This window comes from Myzus persicae, unplaced genomic scaffold (assembly GCF_001856785.1).
Source record: "Myzus persicae strain clone G006 unplaced genomic scaffold, MPER_G0061.0, whole genome shotgun sequence".
NCBI classification, from domain to species: domain Eukaryota; kingdom Metazoa; phylum Arthropoda; class Insecta; order Hemiptera; family Aphididae; genus Myzus; species Myzus persicae.
Genome location: NW_019103307.1, coordinates 163,864 through 185,644, shown reverse-complemented (window position 1 = coordinate 185,644; position 21,781 = coordinate 163,864). Strand labels below are relative to the sequence as shown.

At 29.1% G+C, this 21,781-nt stretch overlaps 2 protein-coding genes across 4 annotated transcripts; one reads left to right on the top strand and one right to left on the bottom strand.

The window, feature by feature from the left end:
* Positions 1-6,098: 6,098 nt before the first annotated feature.
* LOC111034222 (biogenesis of lysosome-related organelles complex 1 subunit 4) lies at positions 6,099-10,410 on the bottom strand. 3 transcript variants are annotated; one of them, XM_022315334.1, is made up of 5 exons: positions 10,311-10,410; positions 7,501-7,643; positions 6,916-6,987; positions 6,627-6,848; positions 6,099-6,547 (listed from the first exon to the last, which is right to left on the bottom strand). In XM_022315334.1, exons 2-5 carry the CDS (start codon positions 7,561-7,563, stop codon positions 6,407-6,409), a joined length of 498 nt encoding a protein of 165 aa, XP_022171026.1. In that variant the 5' UTR covers positions 7,564-7,643; positions 10,311-10,410; the 3' UTR covers positions 6,099-6,406. The 3 variants fall into 3 exon arrangements, with proteins under 3 accessions (XP_022171026.1, XP_022171025.1, XP_022171024.1); XM_022315333.1 differs by lacking the exon at positions 10,311-10,410 and adding an exon at positions 8,558-9,052; XM_022315332.1 differs by lacking the exon at positions 10,311-10,410 and adding an exon at positions 7,737-8,499 and having other exon boundaries at positions 6,100-6,547.
* A 183-nt stretch (positions 10,411-10,593) lies between these two features.
* Positions 10,594-20,696, top strand: LOC111034221 (zinc finger protein 708-like). Its single transcript, XM_022315331.1, has 5 exons — positions 10,594-10,726; positions 12,721-12,800; positions 12,981-13,151; positions 13,352-13,534; positions 17,947-20,696. The coding sequence occupies exons 3-5, from the start codon at positions 13,108-13,110 to the stop codon at positions 19,946-19,948; spliced, it is 2,229 nt and encodes a 742-aa protein (XP_022171023.1). The 5' UTR covers positions 10,594-10,726; positions 12,721-12,800; positions 12,981-13,107; the 3' UTR covers positions 19,949-20,696.
* The last annotated feature ends 1,085 nt before the right edge of the window (positions 20,697-21,781 follow it).

Here is a 21,781-nt window from a genome sequence, read left to right as displayed (position 1 = left end):
ACTTTTTAGTTTTTAACAATCATTATGTTTAATTGCATAACACACAGTTTTTTAATTTTTTACCTTCTCATTTTTGAGATAAGATTCAACATAAAACAAATGTAATCGTCAAATAGCATGTCTAATATAGACACATTAAGTGAAATGTATGAACAATGAACATAGGCATAGTAATTATTATAATGCAAGTTTCCGTTAGTACTTGGTAAAATAAAAAATTAATAGGTATAAAAAAAAACGGTATCAAAATATTTGCATATACCTTGTACCTATGTATAATAAATTATTGTACACTACATTAGTCACTGGACAATGGACATTATGCCTATTTCTTTTTAGTAGTAAATACCTATGTATTATGATTTATGACATGGTCTCGTCGTAAAAACATATGGAAAGATATAATACGATGTAAGATTCTTAGTTGTTATCATATTTAATAACGACTTATACGTAAAGGTGTTATTCATACACTTCTTTATAAGTCTGAATCTTTACGATGATATAATTCCATGTGTATTATAATTTATAGGTACCATACAGAATACAGCAATAATATAATATTACCTACCTAACAACAACATAATATTTTCAGATTATGAATTATGATACAAAGGTACGTAATAAACTAATAACTAATAAGCAATTAAAATGCAGTGTCTTGAAAAAATTTAAGTTTAGAATCACATTAGAAATCACTTATCAAGATATTTTTAGTTAAAAAAATTGATTAATACATGTATACACAAAATAGGTACTTACGAGTTACGGTTACATCAAGACTTATCAAGAGATTTTTAAATACCAATAAATTATAATAAATCTAACACAAATTGCACAGCTAGGTAGGTACTTGAAAAGTGATTTTTATATTTCATCACTATTTTTTAGTATTTTTTAGAATTTTTTATTGGATGTTATTCTTGTTTTGAGAAAATATAAATATAAATACATAGGTAGAGTATCCGCGCAGTAGGTATATAGTGGCATAGTGCTATAGTAGTAGACAGAATTATTGTGTACTGCTTTGAAAACATCATAGTATTTAACATTTATTATTTGATTAATATCTAGATCTATAATATGTACTGGGTCTTAATGTTTAATCTAATCATACGTTTTGAGTCAATTTATCAAGCTATATTTAAAACTGGATTAAATTACAGGTAAGTATATAGTACCTAACTACCAAATGAACGCCTATCATACGTGACGATTCATACGCGCGTTTTCATTTACATTGGTTAAATTGATACGTGCCACTCCAACCACGGTGAAGCGTTTTCCTCAAGGGTATGGCGCATATTAACTTTATCAATATAAGCTAAAAACGCGCGCGTACGATCCGTCGCATAATATGATACGCGTCCATGTGAAACGGGCCTTATACTTATTTACTTGTACGTTATTAAACAAACGAAGAGTTGGATTAGAAATTCACCGATCCAGTGCCTGCGTAATTCTAATTATCTATGTCAGACTCTGACCATAATATCGTGTAGGCACTTCCTACTATATTATAGCGCTGTGGGCATGTGATTGCGTAATATTATATAAATTCGGCTCAAATAAAAGACTGTGTAGGATTTGAACTTAGGCTTTCTCAATGCATATATGTACAATATTGTACTTATAGGCAGTGGTCGAAGTGGGGAGGGGGGGTATGGTGGGATGGCATCCCTCCGCTTTTTTTAATCTATATTTTCCATCCCTACGATTATTTTTTATGACTGTTTAAGAGATATAATATGAGAACTATATAAATTTTAGAGGCATCCCTTCACTATTTTGAGTCACTTCGACCAATGCTTACAGGCATCTAAAAGCTGGTTTCCTCTATAATACACGTGTACTAAAAATGTTCAGCTATGTTCAACAACATGGTTACGTTGTTAGAAGTATTTTAACCTAACCTAACCTGACCAATCAATCACATTTGTGTTTCATAGTATACGCCTATTAAGGCCCTATATACCAATCATGTAAATACAATTAAAATGTTTATACCTAATTATTATACCTGTAAGAGTTTGCAGACTTCAATTTCTGGTCGAGCCTTGAACAATAAAATTAGTGTCCTAATACTTGGACAGTGTCCCTAATTTTGGTTTTAATCGCACCAACATACTAATTGTAAGTTAATAATTGTGTCATTGATATTATTAATACATTTAATAATAATAATAAATAATGACTCATCGATTCGTAATATAGCTCGACATAGTGCCCATCAAAAATCTAAATATTTCTAACCACCGTGAACACTCAGTAAAATACACAGGGAGGAACACATACATTTCATATTTTTAATTTTATTACTTCACTATAATGAAAAATAAAATTTCCATGATCTACTCTAACATTCTATTACAGTAATATTTATGCATTATAACAAAAAATATATGCAAATTTCATCGCATGCCCCTAAAAAACGTCAGGTACTCAGGTCCCGGTTCGCCCCATAACTATGCCTATGTAAGTAGGTAAGATGCCTTTAGATAACTACTTATAGTCTATACTTATGTTGTCCTATATGATTTACAACTATGCAGGTTATATGTGTTATAATAATTATTTCACTGTTCATATTTACGAAATAGTGGTGTAGTGTTAATTATGTAGTTTGTAGATTATGAATTAGGTAATAGATTATAGTTTAGCCTGTTTATAGATTATATTATTATTATTATAGTAGGTATAGGCAATTATGGTAATAGATTGTGACCTGTATTTTCACCCATTTCCGAATATTCAAAAGTCATGAAATATTAACGAAGAAATTGTGAAAGCCTTTGATCATTAAACCATGGTAAAATATAGTCCTATACTTACATACGAATATTCGATATACCTATACTTTAAGCATAAATGCTGATTTCTAAGAGCATCCAATAAAGGTGTTCTTATTAATTTGTAATTAATTTTCCATTCAACAGTTTCTAAAATAGGTAGATACCACATTTAAGTTTACTATACAAAATTGCAATATAGATGATTACGAACAAATAATCATAAACCTAAGTAGGTATTCAATGTTTCAATTGCTATGTGCTATAAAAAGTATAATTTGGATAGTATTTACCTACAATTTAATTCAAAATCTCATCATTTTTTTAATTCTTAACATAATTTTCATGTTTTCTATTGAACGGCTAAGACTTTTATTTCAAATTGTAGTAAAAAATATTCTATTCAGTCAGTTTATTTGATTTTCTTCACTAGGGCTCAAATTACCTAAGTTCATCACTGTATACAATATCATCCATTACGCCTGTGGTAAGTAAATAGTACCTACCCTATAAATTGAATAACATTAAGAGAATGTTAGAGCATTTTTTTTCTCACTCTGATCCAAGCGCAACATAACATTTTACGTTCCCAAAAATGATTATATCCCAAATAATTTCTAAAATTGGAGTGAAATGATCTCTTATAAAATGTAAAGGTACGATTATTATCTAGGACGTCTCATAGGCTTTTTGTTATATTTTTTATTTTAAAGCGAGTTACGAGTATATTAAAATAAGTAATCTTAAAAATAGGTAAGTTATTTTATTGAGTACCTATCTTAAAATACTCATAACTCACTTTAAAAATAAAATATATTAAAAATCCTATGATATGCTCTAGAAAATAATCTTATCTTTAGATTTTATAAGAGGTGATTTCTCTCTAATTTTAAAAATTATAATGATTGTAATTATTATTGTGAACGTAAAATTTGCTATGTTGCGTGTGGGTCAGAGAGAAAAAAAAATGTGCCGACGTCGTCTTAAGTATTTATGGGCAATTAAAATTTAAGTTAATTACAATTTAGTATTTACAGTATGGGTTAGTTATTTGGCAAGACAAATAAACGTACATAGCTTTAACTCATACTAAGTAAAGACTTAAGTTAAAGATACCTATAAATTATAATAGGTAGGTAGGTACCTAGTTACAATTTATTGTCAATAAACCTATATGAATTATATTTATTGTACGTCTATACCTACTTAATAAAATTACGTATTATTTTAGTGTTTATACATTATACGTACCTATTAATACCTAGGCATAAGTATGCAATATTCTTCATCTGCAATGTGACCGGTAAGAAATGTACACGGAAGACGGAAGTACCTACTTAAATCTATCATATAGGTATATTGTTTCGAGGTTCATCGTCATCACTCGTTAGTATACGGGTATACAAGCTGTTTGTTAGTTATAACTTATAATATACAGTCTACTGCAGACAACATGGCATCATAATAAATCTACTGATTTGATAGTTTTTTGTAATCGATTATCACCGTTCATTAATCATTAGTTGCCTATTACTGAATACCTAGTGAATACTCAAGGCGCATTCACAGCTACGCCGGGTTGTTCAGATCGCATTGTGATTGGACATACATTTTTTGGTATCATGTAATAATACCAAGCTGTAACCGAATATACCAAGAATTGTCTACAGTTCAACTTTTAAACCATATTGGTTACCAGTTATAACCATGTAATTCCTACACCCTTGCAGTACACCACACACGACGTAGGTAGCTGTGAATCCGGCTTTACTCTTTAAACATAATACTTACCTAGGTAGAAGTCGTTTACCTCTCGGCAACATGGCTCTTATACTAGTCATACTTATCTAAACTGTAGACAACAACCCCCCCCCCACATCCCACTTGGTTATACTCCCTCACCACTGCTAAAGTTAGACTGCTCAGAACTTTAGTAGGTAGATAAATATATCATACCGAGAACGCGCAATGATAATGTGCTTCAAATAGGATATTATTATAGTTTGATTGTCGACTAAATCATAGACATGATGATCTTAATAGAATAAAATATATAAGTAGAAAGTCAACTGATATAATAATATATTCTATGTAACGCTTACAAGAAGTCATTACTCATTAGTCATTACAATTTTAAGCAATCCACCTGTAAGACTATAATATAATATCTTGTACCTATATCATTAATCTGACGTATCCTGGTGAGCGTAGGTACACGGTACGCTTGATGCCCAAAGTCTCGAGGCTATACCTACATCACAACAAATCATTAAGCACCTACCTACCTACTATCGTCTATCAGACATCAGTTACACTCATTTCAAAATGTTAAACTATACCAGACAATTACGAAGACACGTCGACATCACCCTTAATCAAATAATAACATTTGACTGGAGGTGTACCATAAATAGTTGATTTTCTTGTATGAATAATATCACCTATAAGCGACTGGTGTGCCATATTGTACGTTTATTATGTCTGATCCAACACAAAAAAACAAGAAAAACAAAACAAAAATTCAACTTTTACCAATTAGACAGGACAATCTAAATTGTCTTTTAAAAACAGAAATAAAGCCAAAATCAGATTCTATGTAGACCGGCAGATAACCCCTGAAAAAACAGACACATAATATTAATGCTATGACTTCAAAAATATAATACAATTTACCAATTATAAATTAACAATAACCAATATGTTGTGGTTGAGGGAAATTGTCCTAAAAATAATTTGTTTTGAAATTGCCAAATTATTTTTTTAGTTAATCTTGTTATTGAATATCGATTATAAATTATAACTTATAAGCCTGATGATAAACTGAAAGCATTTTTCTAAGAGAATTGATCATGTTCCTTAATAATGCAATTTGTTTTATTTAATTATTGGGGTTGCTTACTTTATTTAATTTTTTAATATGTACAATATTAACTTGTACAGATGTATTGTTCACAATAAATTTACATTTACAATAAAAAAGGGGAGGGGATAAAATCAATGTGTTTTCTAGGTATTAACTAAGTAATAAAATTAACTAATGACTTAATTTTTATTAATTAAACGTTCTATCATAATTATTAAACTACGAACTTGAAATAGTATTTTGCAGAGTATGATGGGTCACTATTACTTGTTAGGCCGGTACTTAAAAGTTAAAAGTTGGAACATACTTGGATAGTGAAACATAAAAAATTACTGACAATTGAACCATAATAATAATTTAATTTTGTTATTAGTACTATCTAAAACAGTACAGATTTTTATATAATGTAATTTATATAACACAACTAAAATAAATAAATAAAATGTACTCCACATTTTTCAAATTATTTAAATTGGAATTAGTATTTGTTGATACGCAGTTCTTTTAAATACATTCATTAAATACTTGTAACTTTTTAGTACCCATGAACAATAAATAATAGTTATCAAATCAATATTCATATGAATAATCTATTAACAAGTAATTTTTACAAGTGAATACAATTCTTTTAAAAATAAAAAGTATTTATTTAAAAAAACAATCAACAACTTAAAATACAAATACAAATTGTTTATATTACTGGATAGCCTAATCCCATATATAATTTTTGAAATGAAAAAAAAATTTTTTTATATTAATTGTTAGTGGTTGTATCATTATCAATTATTTTAAGCGCATCTTCTGCTTCTGTTGCAAAAAAGTAATCATCAGACTTAAAAATCACTGGTGGTTCATAAGCAGGTAGTTGTCTAGAAGAATGGTCTTCTTGTTTTTTCTAATCAAAATTATTACAAGTAAATTAAAATACAATATTAAGTTTGCAAAATGTATTCATTACATTGTGATTAACTTACAAAAAAAGGTTTTAGAATTGTATTTAATGGACCATCTTTATTAATAGGCATACAAGCCTCAGCTTCAGTTAGTTGTTGGTCAACCAGTTCTACGTCTTCACCAACTTTATTAACCAGCTTCTCTAATTTATTTACAGTGTCTGTGAGTTCAGTAACCTTAGATTTCATTTCTTTAATTGAATCATAATGCATTACAGTACTTTCCATTCGTAGTGCACGTACCTTTAAGTAATGGAAGTAAATTAAAATTGTGTTCACAGGACACTATTAAGAATATATGATTATCTACCATTTCCATAAATGTCTGAAACTCTTCTAATCTGGTGAGCATATCTTCGACTACATCTTTTAACGCACCAACCTGAGAAAACAAAGAAAAGCAAGAGAATAATAAAATGTATTACTTAATATAAGTAAGTACTAAGTAGGTATACCGAAGTGTACCACTTGTCAAATATTTTACTATGTCAGAATTAATATTACACTCAACACAAGAACAGTGATTACTTTCAAATACTTTATTAGTCAGAATGACACTGTTCATATTACACATTTGAAAAATTATATAACTAAGGATACACATGCAACAGACGTCGCGTCAGCTCTCGCATTACTCACTACTTGTCAGTCTGAGTACAGTCAGTGGGGGAAAAATGGTAGACTCTCTCATAAGTAGTTAGTAATGCAAGAGCCGCCAAACAGGTGAGCCGACGTTACGTTTTTCGCATGTGTATCCATAGTTATAGCATTTTTGTTGGGTGTAAATGTGTAATATGAACAGTGTCATTCTGACTAATAAAGTAATAACGTACTTGAAAGTAATCATTATCATTGCGATGAATATATTAATTGTGATTTAACACTGTGAAGTTACCTCATTTTCATTGTCAACTTTTAAGTACTCAGAATAATCGATGGCCAGCTCGTCTAACATCATGGATTTGATTATTCTACCAAGAGGTTTTTTTTAAACTTTTAGTAGAAGTCGATCAGTATCACGATTCGAGAATAAATAACCTGCCAACAACAGTTAACAATATATCTGTCTTATTTACTAATTATTATAAATTATTATACAAAATAGATACCATAATAAAATTAAAGATTTACCTGAATAGTAAATACCAAAAAAATATTATAAATCTTAATTTTTTAATCGTAATGGGTCTAACTCTAACGAATCACGGACTAAGCACTAAGCAGTAATCACTAATCAGTTTGTTGTAAGCAGGGCGCAGGCTGATAATATGTAGTGCGACTATAATTCACGACTGTGTGAGTGAATTAAACAAGTGACAAGGCTATCATCGTTATCAACAAGACTATGACGAAATACGAATTGACGACTTGGTCACACACTATCACTAGTCACAACCGTCACAGAATAAATAAAATTTGTTTTAAATTTTTTAAATGAATTTCATTTATTCTGTGCTACTGTGTTCACTTAGCCGTTTGTTATTGTCGAGTATCGTCATTGTCATTGTTTGATTACGTCGCTCGCGTATTTACGAACCGTAACTGAATGAGGCCAAACGGGTATGCACATCACCCAATACGCATGCGCGTGCCACAACTGTCAAATTGACATGTTAATATGTTATCCCATTGCATGGTTATTGGTTACTGCTTACTAGAATTAAATGCTTTACAGCGATCTAAAAGTTAAAACAATATCTTTGAATATTCTTATTTCTTATTGAAGACTCTACTATAACTATATTATTATTTATTTGTGTCTTGACCATGAATAAGTAAATCCTTCCTATGACATATTGCCCATTCTTTAATCATCTTATGATGTTTTTGTATATGTTTTGAAAACTTCATTTTCATTGGCACATAAATTATTTAAGTTTTTGTTAGCCTCATCTTCATTAAATTCAAATAGAATATTTCTAAATTTTAACATTAACGATTAATTGTCTTACAATTTTTGCCACGTCATTTTTGGTATTGCAAAGCTATCTCCAAATGGACTAGCAAACATGAAAAGCACAAAGCAATAGCATAGACTCTGGAAAGAATTCTTGTAGTGCTAGACATTCTGGCCATTCTGCTGTAGTGCTGTACCATCGTCTGTCATGAATACTGAAGGTTGAGTTTGGCCACAAAAACCATTTTCCCCTAAACTTTTTTTCAAATAATTTAAACACTTGGATATAATTTTATTTTGTTGAATATTTATGAATGACAGTCCCTAGAGGAATACCGTCAACCTTTGAAACACCAAAAAAAGTCAAGTATCACTTTGATCATACAAACTTGTAGAGTCAAAAAAACAATGTCTTTGGTAAAAAGCATTTTGTGAGCTCTCATCATAAGTGGAGTAATAATTACTATACATATGGATTGCTTGAAATTTCCAATATACCATCAGATTTTTCATACAATTGCTTTAATTATTTCACAAACACCTTTATCAAATCTGTCTCCATAATTTTCAGATCTAATTAATAATTCATTAAAGAATAATCAATAGTTAATAATAATACATTTGTAATAAAAAAATATATATTTATTCTAATTAGTACCTATGTTAATGCTTTACATACATGTAAAACTAATAACTATATTATTACATTTAACACCCCACATATTCAAGAATTCACAATTTTATTTGTGTTTAAATGTGTCATACTTAAGTAAATAAAAGCTCTAGGTGTCGTCAATGGTTAGGTTAGATTAAATGATTAGGTTAAATTAAGTTAGGTTTAATGATAATGATTAGGTTAAATTATAAAGATTTAAATATTTGTGTAGTATGCAATCCTATGAAAAATGATGAAGTGTGTGTGAAAATGTCAGCTGCACAACAGCTTATTGTACCATCCACTGAATGCATTGCTGATAAAATTCAGGAATTGTAAATGTTTGTGTCACAAGCAGGCACACTCGATGATCAACAACTTCAAAACATAAACTTTATAGTAGATTCAAGTTTAAAAGTTCTATATCAACAAGAAAAGATAAATAACATCTATAAAAGATGTAGATAATCAAGAACCAGCCAGTAAAAATGTAGATGAACTGCTACGGTTTTATTCCACAAAAAAACCTAGGACAAAAGCACCAGAGGAACCAAGACTAAACAAGCCAACAATAACAGTTATAAACCAAATAAAAAGTGATCTAAAAAGCAACAAAGACACCTCATATATTAATATGGACTCACATTTTGAACATTCTTATGGACAACTAGAGAACAAAAAGTAATTAGTTATATTATTATCGAATGACATTGTATTTATTTTATAAATGTGTATTTATATTTTTAATTTAATTTTAATTTATATTTTTTTATATATATTTTTATATTCCTGTGTGTATAATATTATTTATAAGTTATAAGAAGCTTATTTATTTAACACTTGGATTTTTTTTAAAACATAACTTTTTAAAGGTATCAATTCCCTGCATATAGTAACTATAGCTATTTAAATGAACCAATAAATATAAATATTTAAATTGGTATATTGTATTAACATTTATCTAATATTTCCTCAAGAAATTTTATTTTATTTTGGTGTCCAAGGTGAGGTTTACAATATACTATATTGTGTTGCCCAGCAATAGTTTTTTTTTAAAGAAGGGTAGAATTGAATCAAATAATGTGTTGTACAAGCCAGTTCCTACTTCTCTTTTATGAACTTGACTAATGACTATACATTTTTATATCCTTACCTTGAAGAGAGCCAAATTTTAAATGACTTTGTACATAAGTTTTTGTTTATAATTTTTCACTTAAATTAAGAGTAAATAAAAAGAAAATGGTATTTTACTATTTTAGGAGTGATATGTGATAAGACAACCGTCGTGATATTCTGTGATAGTATGATACTGATAATAAAAGTACAGATAAGAGACGCTGTCTTTAGCCAGTATATTGCGTGGAATACAAAATTAAAAATAATAAATATGAGCTTGAGCTATCTTAGTTCATGGTCTGATTCTATTTATTTTTATCTACTACCACTACCTAAATATCTTATTTTTTAAAGAATAAAGTTGTTTTTACTTAGTACTTAGTTTTGTCATTTTTTTTACTTTTTAGTAAAAATCATCGAATGAACAAATAAATAGTGAGCAGTAAATAGTTGGTAAGTATCTAATAAGACCCAATAAAAAAAAGTTATATCATAAGCGTGTGCAGACATTACTTGCAGGGTAGTCATATACATAACACAATATACTATAGCTCACACACGTGTAAATAATATTTCTTTTTTCGCACCTAAATCAGTGAAGTGTTTAGGTTTTCATCCATATTAAAACTTTTAACACGTGTGAAATTCGCTGCCTGGGGCAATCGCTCCCCCCCCTCCCATAGCATACGCCACTGCCCTAAGTTATGAAAACGAAATATTTGTTTAATTTTTTTTCGATCATAATAAGATTATTGGTTAGATATTATGATAATAATATTGAATATCGAGATGGAAAGTTCACAGAGTAGTCAAGTGTCTACCCTGACTAGCCCGTACACACACTATGTTTGTAAGTTGTAATAATGATCTCATATCCACCGTTTATGTGTAGTAGGTAGATAAAAATTGAATACCCATCTTAATGTTTTCTTTGTAGATATGAAGAGAATGAAAGTATAGTTGCATTATAGCCACCATGCAATTTTTGCAAACTTTTTTTCAAAATCTATTAAAATGTACTTTTAAAAACGATGGTACCCAAAAAAATTGTTGCAAATCATATGCCCAAGTTATAGTTAATAGTTGTTGGTCGGTTTTGGGGTATTGCCTATTGAGCTTTTTTCGTTTTTTTTTTTTTTTAAACAAATAAAGGTATACTGTTATAGGATCGTTGCCGTCAGGCATAAGGAGCAAGTTGCTTGTAATTGTTTGGGAGAATGAGGTTTTAATCATTTGATTGTTAATCACTCCATTAAATTTTTGAATCCGGATACTGGTGAACAAACTTATAATTCAAAAACATTTTACCTGTTGTTACTCACTCGCAGTGTTTTTCTTTTCTTCACATTGAGTCAAGACCAAATTGTTTTGAAAAAATCGAAGAAACTTAGTTAAGCAATGCCGTAAAACCTACCATTATCAAATAGCTATTATAATCAGTCTAATTATCTACTAGTTCTACCCAGACTAACATAATTAATCACCAGAGTTCAGGACTTAAAGCATTTGCTTATTTTTATGGTTTGGCATAAAATCTAGGAGAGTACTATGGAAGGGTATCTTATGTTACAATATTTAAAAAAAAATCCTTTCCAGTTTTTTTGCTTTTATGCATATTTCTGCTGACATTATATAAATCTTAGCCTAGATATAGATAGGTGCCACTGACAAAACCTAGACATTTTAGTTAATTTCTGTTTTTTTTTTGTTGTTTTTATTAACGGTAAACCTCAAGTTAAAAATAATTTTTCTATTTTGCATCATATTTTCTAGTAATAAACATTGGAACTTGTACTTGATCGCTTAACTTCTAATCGGCCAAATTAATCAAATTTTGGTTATTAGAACATTTTTCAGAAAATATATAATATTATAATACAGAAGTTAAAATGTTTTCAAAAACTCTAAAAGACTAAGAGTTTTAATTTTTTTAAAGATGAATTTTTTTGTGTAAATATTCTTCCCTTCCCTTTTATAATTCTAATTGAAACTCATAACGAGTAGTGCAACTTTTAAATAGCTAGCAATTCAAAGAATTAAAAGCTTGTAAGCAATTAAAGCGACCATCTAAAGCCATCACTATTATTTGAAAAAAAGGCATACCTATAAGGTATAATCAAGAAACCTGATAAACCAAAAATATACAAAAACATGAAAAAAAAATATAATTAATTTATATTACCTAAGTATGAAATCATAATATTCAAGTTAACTATGACGGTGAATTGGAGTATTAATGGCGGGCAAATTGTTAACATTTTTTAAGTTAGTGATGCCGTTGCACACTCTGTTCCAATGACTCCCATGGTGCGGAATAATTTTACACTGGTGTAGACCTACAAATATCTTGCCAGTGTAGGTACAACAATAATAGACATAAAAAAAAAATTTTTAATTTTCATGTGTTACCTCTAAATTTAAAATAGAATAAAAAAAAAATGTTCTAGGTACAGAAATGGAAAATGTTTACTATTGATTGGTGTGAGACATGCTTAGGAATAGGATGGCAGTGAAAATAATATATTAGGTAAGTCAAGTTACCAGGAATTATATTTAATTATTATTATAATGTATTCTTTATAATATAATTTACTACTGTTATCAATTTGTTCTTGGTAGTTGGCCAATAGAAGGAACATTTAAAAAAATAACAAACTGACTCAATATTAAATTTTAAATACATACCAGTGTTTTCATATTATTTAAGGCACTCAAAAAATACACCTGGCACCTCCACTTCAACCCACAGGTTTTTTATAAAAGGGATCTAATTGTCATGATTCATGTTCACAATACTGATTGAAAAACAAACAATAAAGAGGACATAAATCAATATGGAACGTAATAAAACTATTGATGATTGTACGATAAATTCCAAGTGAGCAAATACATTATAATTAGTGTGAGATTACAAAATGCAATTTTAATCTATTTGAACTGTAAAATAATCTTATTTGATAAAACTAAGTGTAAGTGTTTAAATAAAGTATGTACTATGAAATGTGTGCATTGTATCTAATTTATGCATTAGTTACCTACCAACTAATAAACAATCCATTTTTTTGCAATTTCTTCTAGGTACCATGATATATTATATAGTTCTAGAGTGTTGTCAATACCACTTATTAGATGTGATGATCAAATATATAATGAAAATATTAAATTAGAAATTATTGATGACCAAGTATTTAATGCAAATATTAAAGTGGAAATTACTGATGAAATAGACCACAACAATGATCACCAATCATTACAAATAGAGTAAGAATTGTATTTATATCATATTGTATTATTATATTTGATATTTTGACTAATTTTTTTTTAAACATTTGCTTTAACCTGTAAAAATATAGTTTATTAAAAATATTTAATAAAAAAGTTTGGCAAATGGACTATGCTATGCTGTACATCAGTGGTTCTCAACCGATGTGCCACGGCACACTACTGTACCGCGAGATCTACTAGATGTGCCGGGAGAAATGTTATACACATTTAGATGTGTGGCGATAACTAATGTCTTCGGCAAAGTTGCCAAAGATGTTGTGGTTGTCAAGTGCCTGAGTGTACCGTGAAAACTTGTGATGTATAATAGTGTACCGTGAACCAAAAAAGGTTGAGAAACACTGCTGTACATGATGTGTTATGTGGGTCACTGTAATGGATATGTTAAATTTTAATGATATGGATTGATCTAATGTAAATTATATTATTTCAATGTATTATACATGATGCAACACGCTCGTCAGCCAATAATACTTAGTATTGTTTATGATATTACATTGCTAATAAATAATATTTGTATTATTTCATATTCTTCATTGTTTATCATTCAATATTCATAATTTATAATATTTATTAGTTATATTGAATCGCATTCGTTGTCTAGTTAATAATATCATAGACTTACCTATTAATATTTAGTTTATATTGTTAAAAACATTGGTGATGATATTATGACCATTATAATTATTATTGTATCAATTATCATTATCATAAAGCTATGATGTTTAGTGCGATGCATGAAATAAGTAACATGGTATGATCCTAGATCCTGTTAGGTTAGGTTACTTGCTTACCCACATTATCATATTGTCATTAAATTATTATTACCATGCACTAGGGCTTTGTTAATGTAATCTCTTAAAATACAGAATTAAGGTTTCGGTTCTAGTACCGGTAAATACTGATATTTAATTGAATATTTTTGTTTTTAAGTAAAAAAACTAGGGATGGGCCGATACTAGAACCAATACTAGATATCGGTTTTATCGGTTTTAAAAAAAAACCGATATTTCAACCGATACCAAAAAAAAAAAAACCTATCGAGCATAGTATTGATAGTATCATAATTCACAAATGCACAGGTTAGGTTATCAATAATCAAATACTATAGATTATTTTATAATAATCAATGTTTTCACTTTTCTAGGTAATATTATTTGTGTTATCGGGTATCGGTTTTATTATATATCGGTTTTATGGTGGTATCGGCTCATGTTTTTTTTGTCAAAAATGTTTTTTTAACATTTCCATAGGTTATCGGGTATCGGTTTTATATCGGAATATCGGATATCGGTAATAAGTGGTATCGGCCCATCCCTAAAAAAAACTCATTTGTTTCATACATTTTGTCTAAAATTATAAGATCAAATTATAGCTGTGTTAATGGGTTAAAAGATTAGTAGGTTAGTAAGTAAGTTCACTATTTTGTTTTAAAAACATCCAAAACAAATATTAAAATAGGATTGACTAGTATTGTAAGAATCTGTACCAGTGCATAAAATGATAAATCAAATTCTCAATGGTTTAATTTTATTTATATAATAGCTTAGATTTTTGTATGTTGTGCATGTGACCAAGTTACCAACTTTGTAGTTCTATATTTCACTTGTTTGCTTATTAAACACCTAAGAATTAAATAATTTATGTGACAGCCTCGAAATATTATTCTAAATTCTTGGTTCTTGTGAATTAACTGTCCATCAATAAGCATAGGTACATGATTTTCCATTTTAAAGGATATTGATATGAATGGTTATTGCTCAATAGAATCCAGTCGATAGAAAACATAAGTCGTTAATATTTATTACCTAAATATATAAAGTAGTGGGATAAAATTGGAAACCAAAAGAAACCGAAATACCTTAATACCTAAATACCCTAGAAAATTATCTTAACAAATATCAGTTTTAGTTCTGGTTTAGGGCTCTATGAAAAAAAAGGGTTTTTTATGGTTCTGTTTCCAATATTTTTAAAAGGTTCTGGTTAAAATACCAGTATTTTTTAAATTTCAGTTTCAAGCCTTGCTATACACTACTCTATGTCATGTGCATACTGAAGAATCTAACCGTCAAAAAGTTATGATCATACCTTGTTGTTTATATGTTGGTGCAAAGTGTATTTATCTATTAGTAGCTTATTGGTTATTATATTAGTATATAAATTATAAAATATTCATAGAACCTAATATTTCCTGATGTCCTTTTAGATTCTGAGAGGAGCAATGTATTGATTTTACAATGTGTTTTTTTATTATAATGTATAGTCGAAATAATATTTTGATTTTTGACTTCAGTATTTTCTGGTAGTAATGTGGATCTAGTTATTGCATTCGAGAAGTCAAAATTTAAAATTACCAGTAGCTTTCAAAAGCGTCCCGTTACTAGTTGTTTTTAAATTAATTTAAAAAAAAATTTGAGTGAAATGAGGATTATTTTTTATAATCATTTTAAGTTACAATGTTGATAAAAATCGTCAAATCCGGGAATTTTGCAAATTCTTTTGAGTTAGAAATTCATTACTTTTATATCTAAGATTTGAAAATTTAATACAAGATTCCTTATATGCTTGCCTACGTCGAAAAAAAAATGTCAATATCAATTGGGTATTTATTCAATTTTTATGGGATGATTTTCTTATTTTCTTTTAATTCAAAAACAAATAAAAAATGTGATGTTATACATGTAGTGCAAGTGTTAATACATTATAATTATTTAAAGGTTGAGTTAGGTTAGGGTTGATCAAAACAATAGTTATATCATGGGTCAGGTATATTATCACCTTAGTACTTATAATTACCTACTTAGGTAAATTTTTGTTTACTTTAAAATGATTGATAATTATTATAAATAAATCAGCGCTGCTGTTGTGGTCTATAATGGTTGCAGTATTTTAAATTAAATACTGTGTTGTCTAGTGCAATGTTTTCAAAAAAAAAATCAATACAACCCCTACTTCATTAATAATAAATTATTACTTATGTATTATAATAAAATAAATAACTTAAATAATATCATAAATTAGTATAGTTACTTTTGAATATATGCTGACAGGCGCTGTCTTTGCTCAGAATGGTGTTTTGTATATTATGATTTTATATCATCAAATTCAATTTTATAACACTTCCATTACAGTGTCCCACACGAGTACACAACACCTATTATTGGTACAAAAAAGCTGTACCAACTTGCTCACCTTTTTTCCCTATAACACTTGAAAACCATGGAAACTATTCATTTTGACCTCTCAAAAGTACCACCTAGATTAGGGTTGACATACGTCCCAGTACACTAGGAAATGTCACGAGTTGATATCAATCCTGGTTGTTCAGTTCTGAAAGTCCTGGTTAAGTGTAAATAAAATGCAAAGATTATGAATTATGTTTATAAGCGGTTTTTTCCACATTCGTTTAATGTTTTAATATGGATTACAACAAAAGTTATTTAATTCGTTAAGTGTTTCTGTTACACCTTGTATGTTAATTGGTTCAGAACTGATATACATTAATTCTCAAATATATTATTAGAATCTACATAACATGTAATATTGTAGTTATGATGATTTTTTTAAATTTAATATCGTATTTATTTATTTAATCTTTTAATTAATATAAGCAATATTTACATTAACATATTTTCATATAACATTGATATCTACGCCATGTAATCAAAGCTTGTGGCGGGAGTAGAGAGTCTATTACATAATTATTAACATTTCAACATGTATCAATAAATACAGGCATAATTTAATGACTAAAATAATTATAAAACATATTAACTTATTGTAAAAGACCACTACAATATCTAAGCCGACATGCAATTTATAATAATGAGACAATAGTCAAATAATCACAGTCCTCTCCTCTTGTGTCTTATGTATTATGATGTTCATAACCAGTTTTATTCTTGAACACTTCAATGATTGATAATTTGTCACACAATTGTATTAATGTTAATATTTTAATTTCAATAAATAAATCATATGTATTATAATTTTGAGCAGTATAATAATTGTCCATTAATACTCTTATTAGCACTCTTTGTATTATCTTTAATGGTTCTAATACATTCTTATAAGCTAAATCCCCATACAACTGGACCATACATTAGTACAGATTGAACTATTGCGAAATATACCATTTTTAGATTTGAATTGTGATTGTGTGTCATGTTCTGTAGCTCTTTAAATATAAAAAAACATTTTCTTAAATGCATTATTATCATTTAAATATATGATTTCCATTTTAGATGTTAATCTAATATTCAACCTAAATATTTTGCTGAACTAACTCTAGATAAATATCTACAATTACATTTATCAGTTGTATTATTTTTACAGTTATTGTTGTGTAATTTATAGATTGTCATTTTTTAAATACCTAATATTATTTTCAGAACTGATAATGAAGAAAAAATAAACTCAATGGATACTGAAATAAAAATTGAAAGAGATGTTATAGACGGTTATGAATTTAATGGAACAGTTGCTAATGAAAACAATTCTTCTGAATTCATTATGCGTATGAACTCGGACAAGACATCTTACTCAAATAAAAATCCTTATACTGACATCTGTGATAAAAATGCTAAAGTATCCAATTTAATAAAATATACAACAATTGATAACGGAGCAAAGCCTCATAAATGTGATATCTGTGATAAAAAATTTTCTATACCATCACTCTTAAAAAACCATACAAGAACACATACTGGAGAAAAACCCTTTAAATGCGATATCTGTGATAAAGGATTTTCAAGGAAACCGTACTTAAAGATTCATACAAGTACACATAATGTAGTGAAGCCTTATAAATGTGATATCTGTGATAAAGGGTTTTCTACTAAATCAGATTTGACAAAGCATACTAGGACACATACCGGAATAAAGCCGTACAAATGTGGTATATGTAATAAATCATTTTCCCTTTCATCAACTTTAAAAACCCATAAAATAACACATACTGGGGAAAAGCCATACAAATGTTATTTCTGTAATAAGGGGTATTCTACTAAATCAGTATTAACTCAGCATACAAGAATACATACCGGTGAAAAGTTATATAAGTGTGATTTTTGTGATGAATGGTTTTCCTTTAAAGCACATTTAACAAATCATATTATGAAACATACTGGAGAAAAGCCGTTTATATGCGATATCTGTGATAAAGGATTTTCAAGGAAAACGTACTTAAAGATTCATACAAGTACACATAGTGTAGTGAAGCCTTATAAATGTGATATCTGTGATAAAGGGTTTTCTACTAAATCAGATTTGACAAAGCATACTAGGACACATACCGGAATTAAGCCGTATAAATGTGATTCCTGTAACAAGCATTTTCCTACAGCATGGAATTTAACAAAGCATAAGAGGACACATACGGGCGAAAAGCCATTTAAATGTGATATTTGTGATAGAGAGTTTTCTTTTAAAGCAGATTTAATAAAGCATAGAAGGATACATACGGGGGAAAAGCCGTATAAGTGTGAAATCTGTGATAAAGCTTTTTCTCTAGTATCAACTTTAAAAATCCATAAAAGGACACATACCGGAGAAAAACAGATTAAATGCGACATCTGTGATAAAAAATTTTCTTTGCTAAGCAATTTAACAACCCATACAAGGACACATACTGGCGAAAAGTTATATAAATGTGATTTTTGTGATAAACGTTTTTCTTCTAATTCACATTTAATAATCCATAAAATGACCCATACCGGAGAAAAGCCGTACGAATGTGATGTATGTGATAAAGGGTTTTCTAATAAACCAGATTTAACAAAGCATAGAAGGACACATACCGGAGAAAAACCCTATAACTGTGATATTTGTGATAAATCTTTTTCTCTCGTATCAACTTTAAAAATCCATAAAATGACACATACCGGGGAAAAGCCATACAAATGCGATATCTGTAATAAAGGGTCTTCTACTAAGTCACAATTAACACAGCATAAAAGGACACATACCGGAGAAAAGCCACATAAATGTGATATCTGTGATCGTGCTTATTTTCAGAAATCACATTTAAAAAACCATAAAATGACACATACCGGAGAAAAACCCTACAAATGTGATATATGCAGTAAAAGGTTTTCGAATAAACCAGACTTGACAAAGCATACAAGGATACATACCGGAGAAAAGCCGTACAAATGTGGTATCTGTGATCATGCTTTTTCTCAGATTGGACATCTAAAAAGCCATAAAATTACACATACAGTAGAAAAGCTGTACAAATGTGATGTTTGTAATCAATCTATTTCTCATGCATCAAATTTTAAAAAGCATAAAAGGAGACATACTGGCGAAAAGCCATATAAATGTGGTGTCTGTGATGAAGGGTTCCACTTTAAAGCAGATTTAATAAAGCATAGAAAAACACATACTGGATAAAGATTGAATAAATGTGATATCTGCGATCAACTGTTTCTCATGAGTTATCTAACAAACCTATGCAAACTATAACAAAACTATACATACTGAAAATATGCTGTACAAGCAGAATCTGTGATTAATCTTTTTACATCTTAGTACACCGGGATATGTCAATAGTTTTTAACATCAGTCTCAGTCGTACTATTAAACCTTCTGAAAGTGCGAGCTAAGCACCGGTTAAAGTGGGTCAAATGCAGAGAACTCAGTCTCTCAACCTTTGAATGCTCATTTAATTTTTGACCTACCTTACTAGTTCTTCCAACAGTACTCTGAAGCATTTTAGCTTAATCTAAAAACTCCTGCTTCATTATAATTAATTATTTATTGTATTAATGTATTGTATATTAAATCTATCATTTAATTTTTTTTCAGTGCCTATTTGTAAGTATATATTGATAAAAATTGTTGGTTTAATGAGTCTTGTAACTTATTAACTATTATATAATATTTAACATTCTGTACAATGTATTTAAGACACTAGAAAAGTATAATTTATCTTCATGTTGATATTTATTTTAAGATAACTATTTGATTGTATTCATTCATATTAAGCAAGCAGTGAAAAAAATTATTTATCTGGTCCGAATTCCTAAGGGAAATATGATATGCATTTTCCTTTTGATATTGTTTTGTTATATTTGTAGTATGTAAGTGTTAAAACTATGTTGTGAAATAAAGTCTTAAAAGAAAGAAAAGTATTCTTGAAGTGTGATTAACGAAGTATATTTATTCCTATTTAATTTTTTTTTTTTTTTTTTTTTTAATTGATCCTGAGCCCGGCAACTGTGGCCATTAGCTATTAGTAGGTACTGTAGGTTTTTTTGTATTGATGGTTTGTAGGTTTTTTGGAACGGTAGGGGGAACACGTGTGTGTTTGTTTTGGCAGAATTTCGAATGGGGCACCCGTAGGTTTCTGCCATGCCCCGGGGGTGGGGGATGGCAGCACTTGCTCTCCGGTCACCGCAACTTGTCCGGAGAAAAATGCCGCCCGGTGGCCGAGGATCGAACCGCGACCGGCTGCGTCGCAGCGGAAGAGTCAGACCACTCGGTCACCTCGTCCCCCTATTTAATTTTATTTAATATAATATAGCCATTTTGTCTCTTTATAATATAGATATTTTTGCTAGCACTTAAGGTTCAATAAATGAATGTTTTTTTGGGGGAAAACATTAAATGGAACGCTCTAAATAAAGTATGAATCACAGTTAGTACCCCTTGCTATTTTGTGCCACTTCAACCCCTGTAGTTAAGTATAAATAAAATTCATAGATTATGTCTTAGAGCAATTCCACATTTGTTAATGGCACTGGTTGTAGTTAATCTGAACATAAGTAACTACTAAAACTATTATAATGAAGTATTACAATTTAAATGTAGAATATACAAAACAAAGTATGAGACACTGACAAAAAAGATTGATAAAATTATTGTTTTAAGTGTCCAGTGAGTACCTACTTGAAACTTGAAACTAGGTTTTGGCAACCTCAAATTAAGTCACTTTCACACGAGAAAAGAAAAGAAAGTAGATAATCAAACACTATCCAACACTCAGACACAAAAAAAATTATTCAACATCCTAAAGTCCCATTTGTCTCTCCTGTCAGATTGTGTGAACGTAAGATTTTGTACCTACTTTATTTATATTGTATTTTATACAGTTGAATTTACATTTGATTTATATATTATCTGTCTATATATCTATATATATAAAGGATAGTGTACTTTAGCAATAATCCACGCATAGCCGAATACCTATTTGAGTCATCGAATTGAAATTTTGATGATAGATTA

Bases quoted from the DNA above. Each gene is read 5' to 3' on its own strand.
- LOC111034222 (XM_022315334.1), bottom strand. From the start codon at position 7,563: ATGATGTTAGACGAGCTGGCCATCGATTATTCTGAGTACTTAAAAGTT. The intron at 6,988-7,500 runs GTAACTTCACAG...TTGTTTTCTCAG, and splicing joins AAGTTGACAATGAAAATGAG to GTTGGTGCGTTAAAAGATGT. The intron at 6,849-6,915 runs GTAGATAATCAT...CATTACTTAAAG, and splicing joins TTCAGACATTTATGGAAATG to GTACGTGCACTACGAATGGA.
- LOC111034221 (XM_022315331.1), top strand. From the start codon at position 13,108: ATGGAACGTAATAAAACTATTGATGATTGTACGATAAATTCCAA. The intron at 13,152-13,351 runs GTGAGCAAATAC...AATTTCTTCTAG, and splicing joins GATTGTACGATAAATTCCAA to GTACCATGATATATTATATA. The intron at 13,535-17,946 runs GTAAGAATTGTA...TATTATTTTCAG, and splicing joins CACCAATCATTACAAATAGA to AACTGATAATGAAGAAAAAA.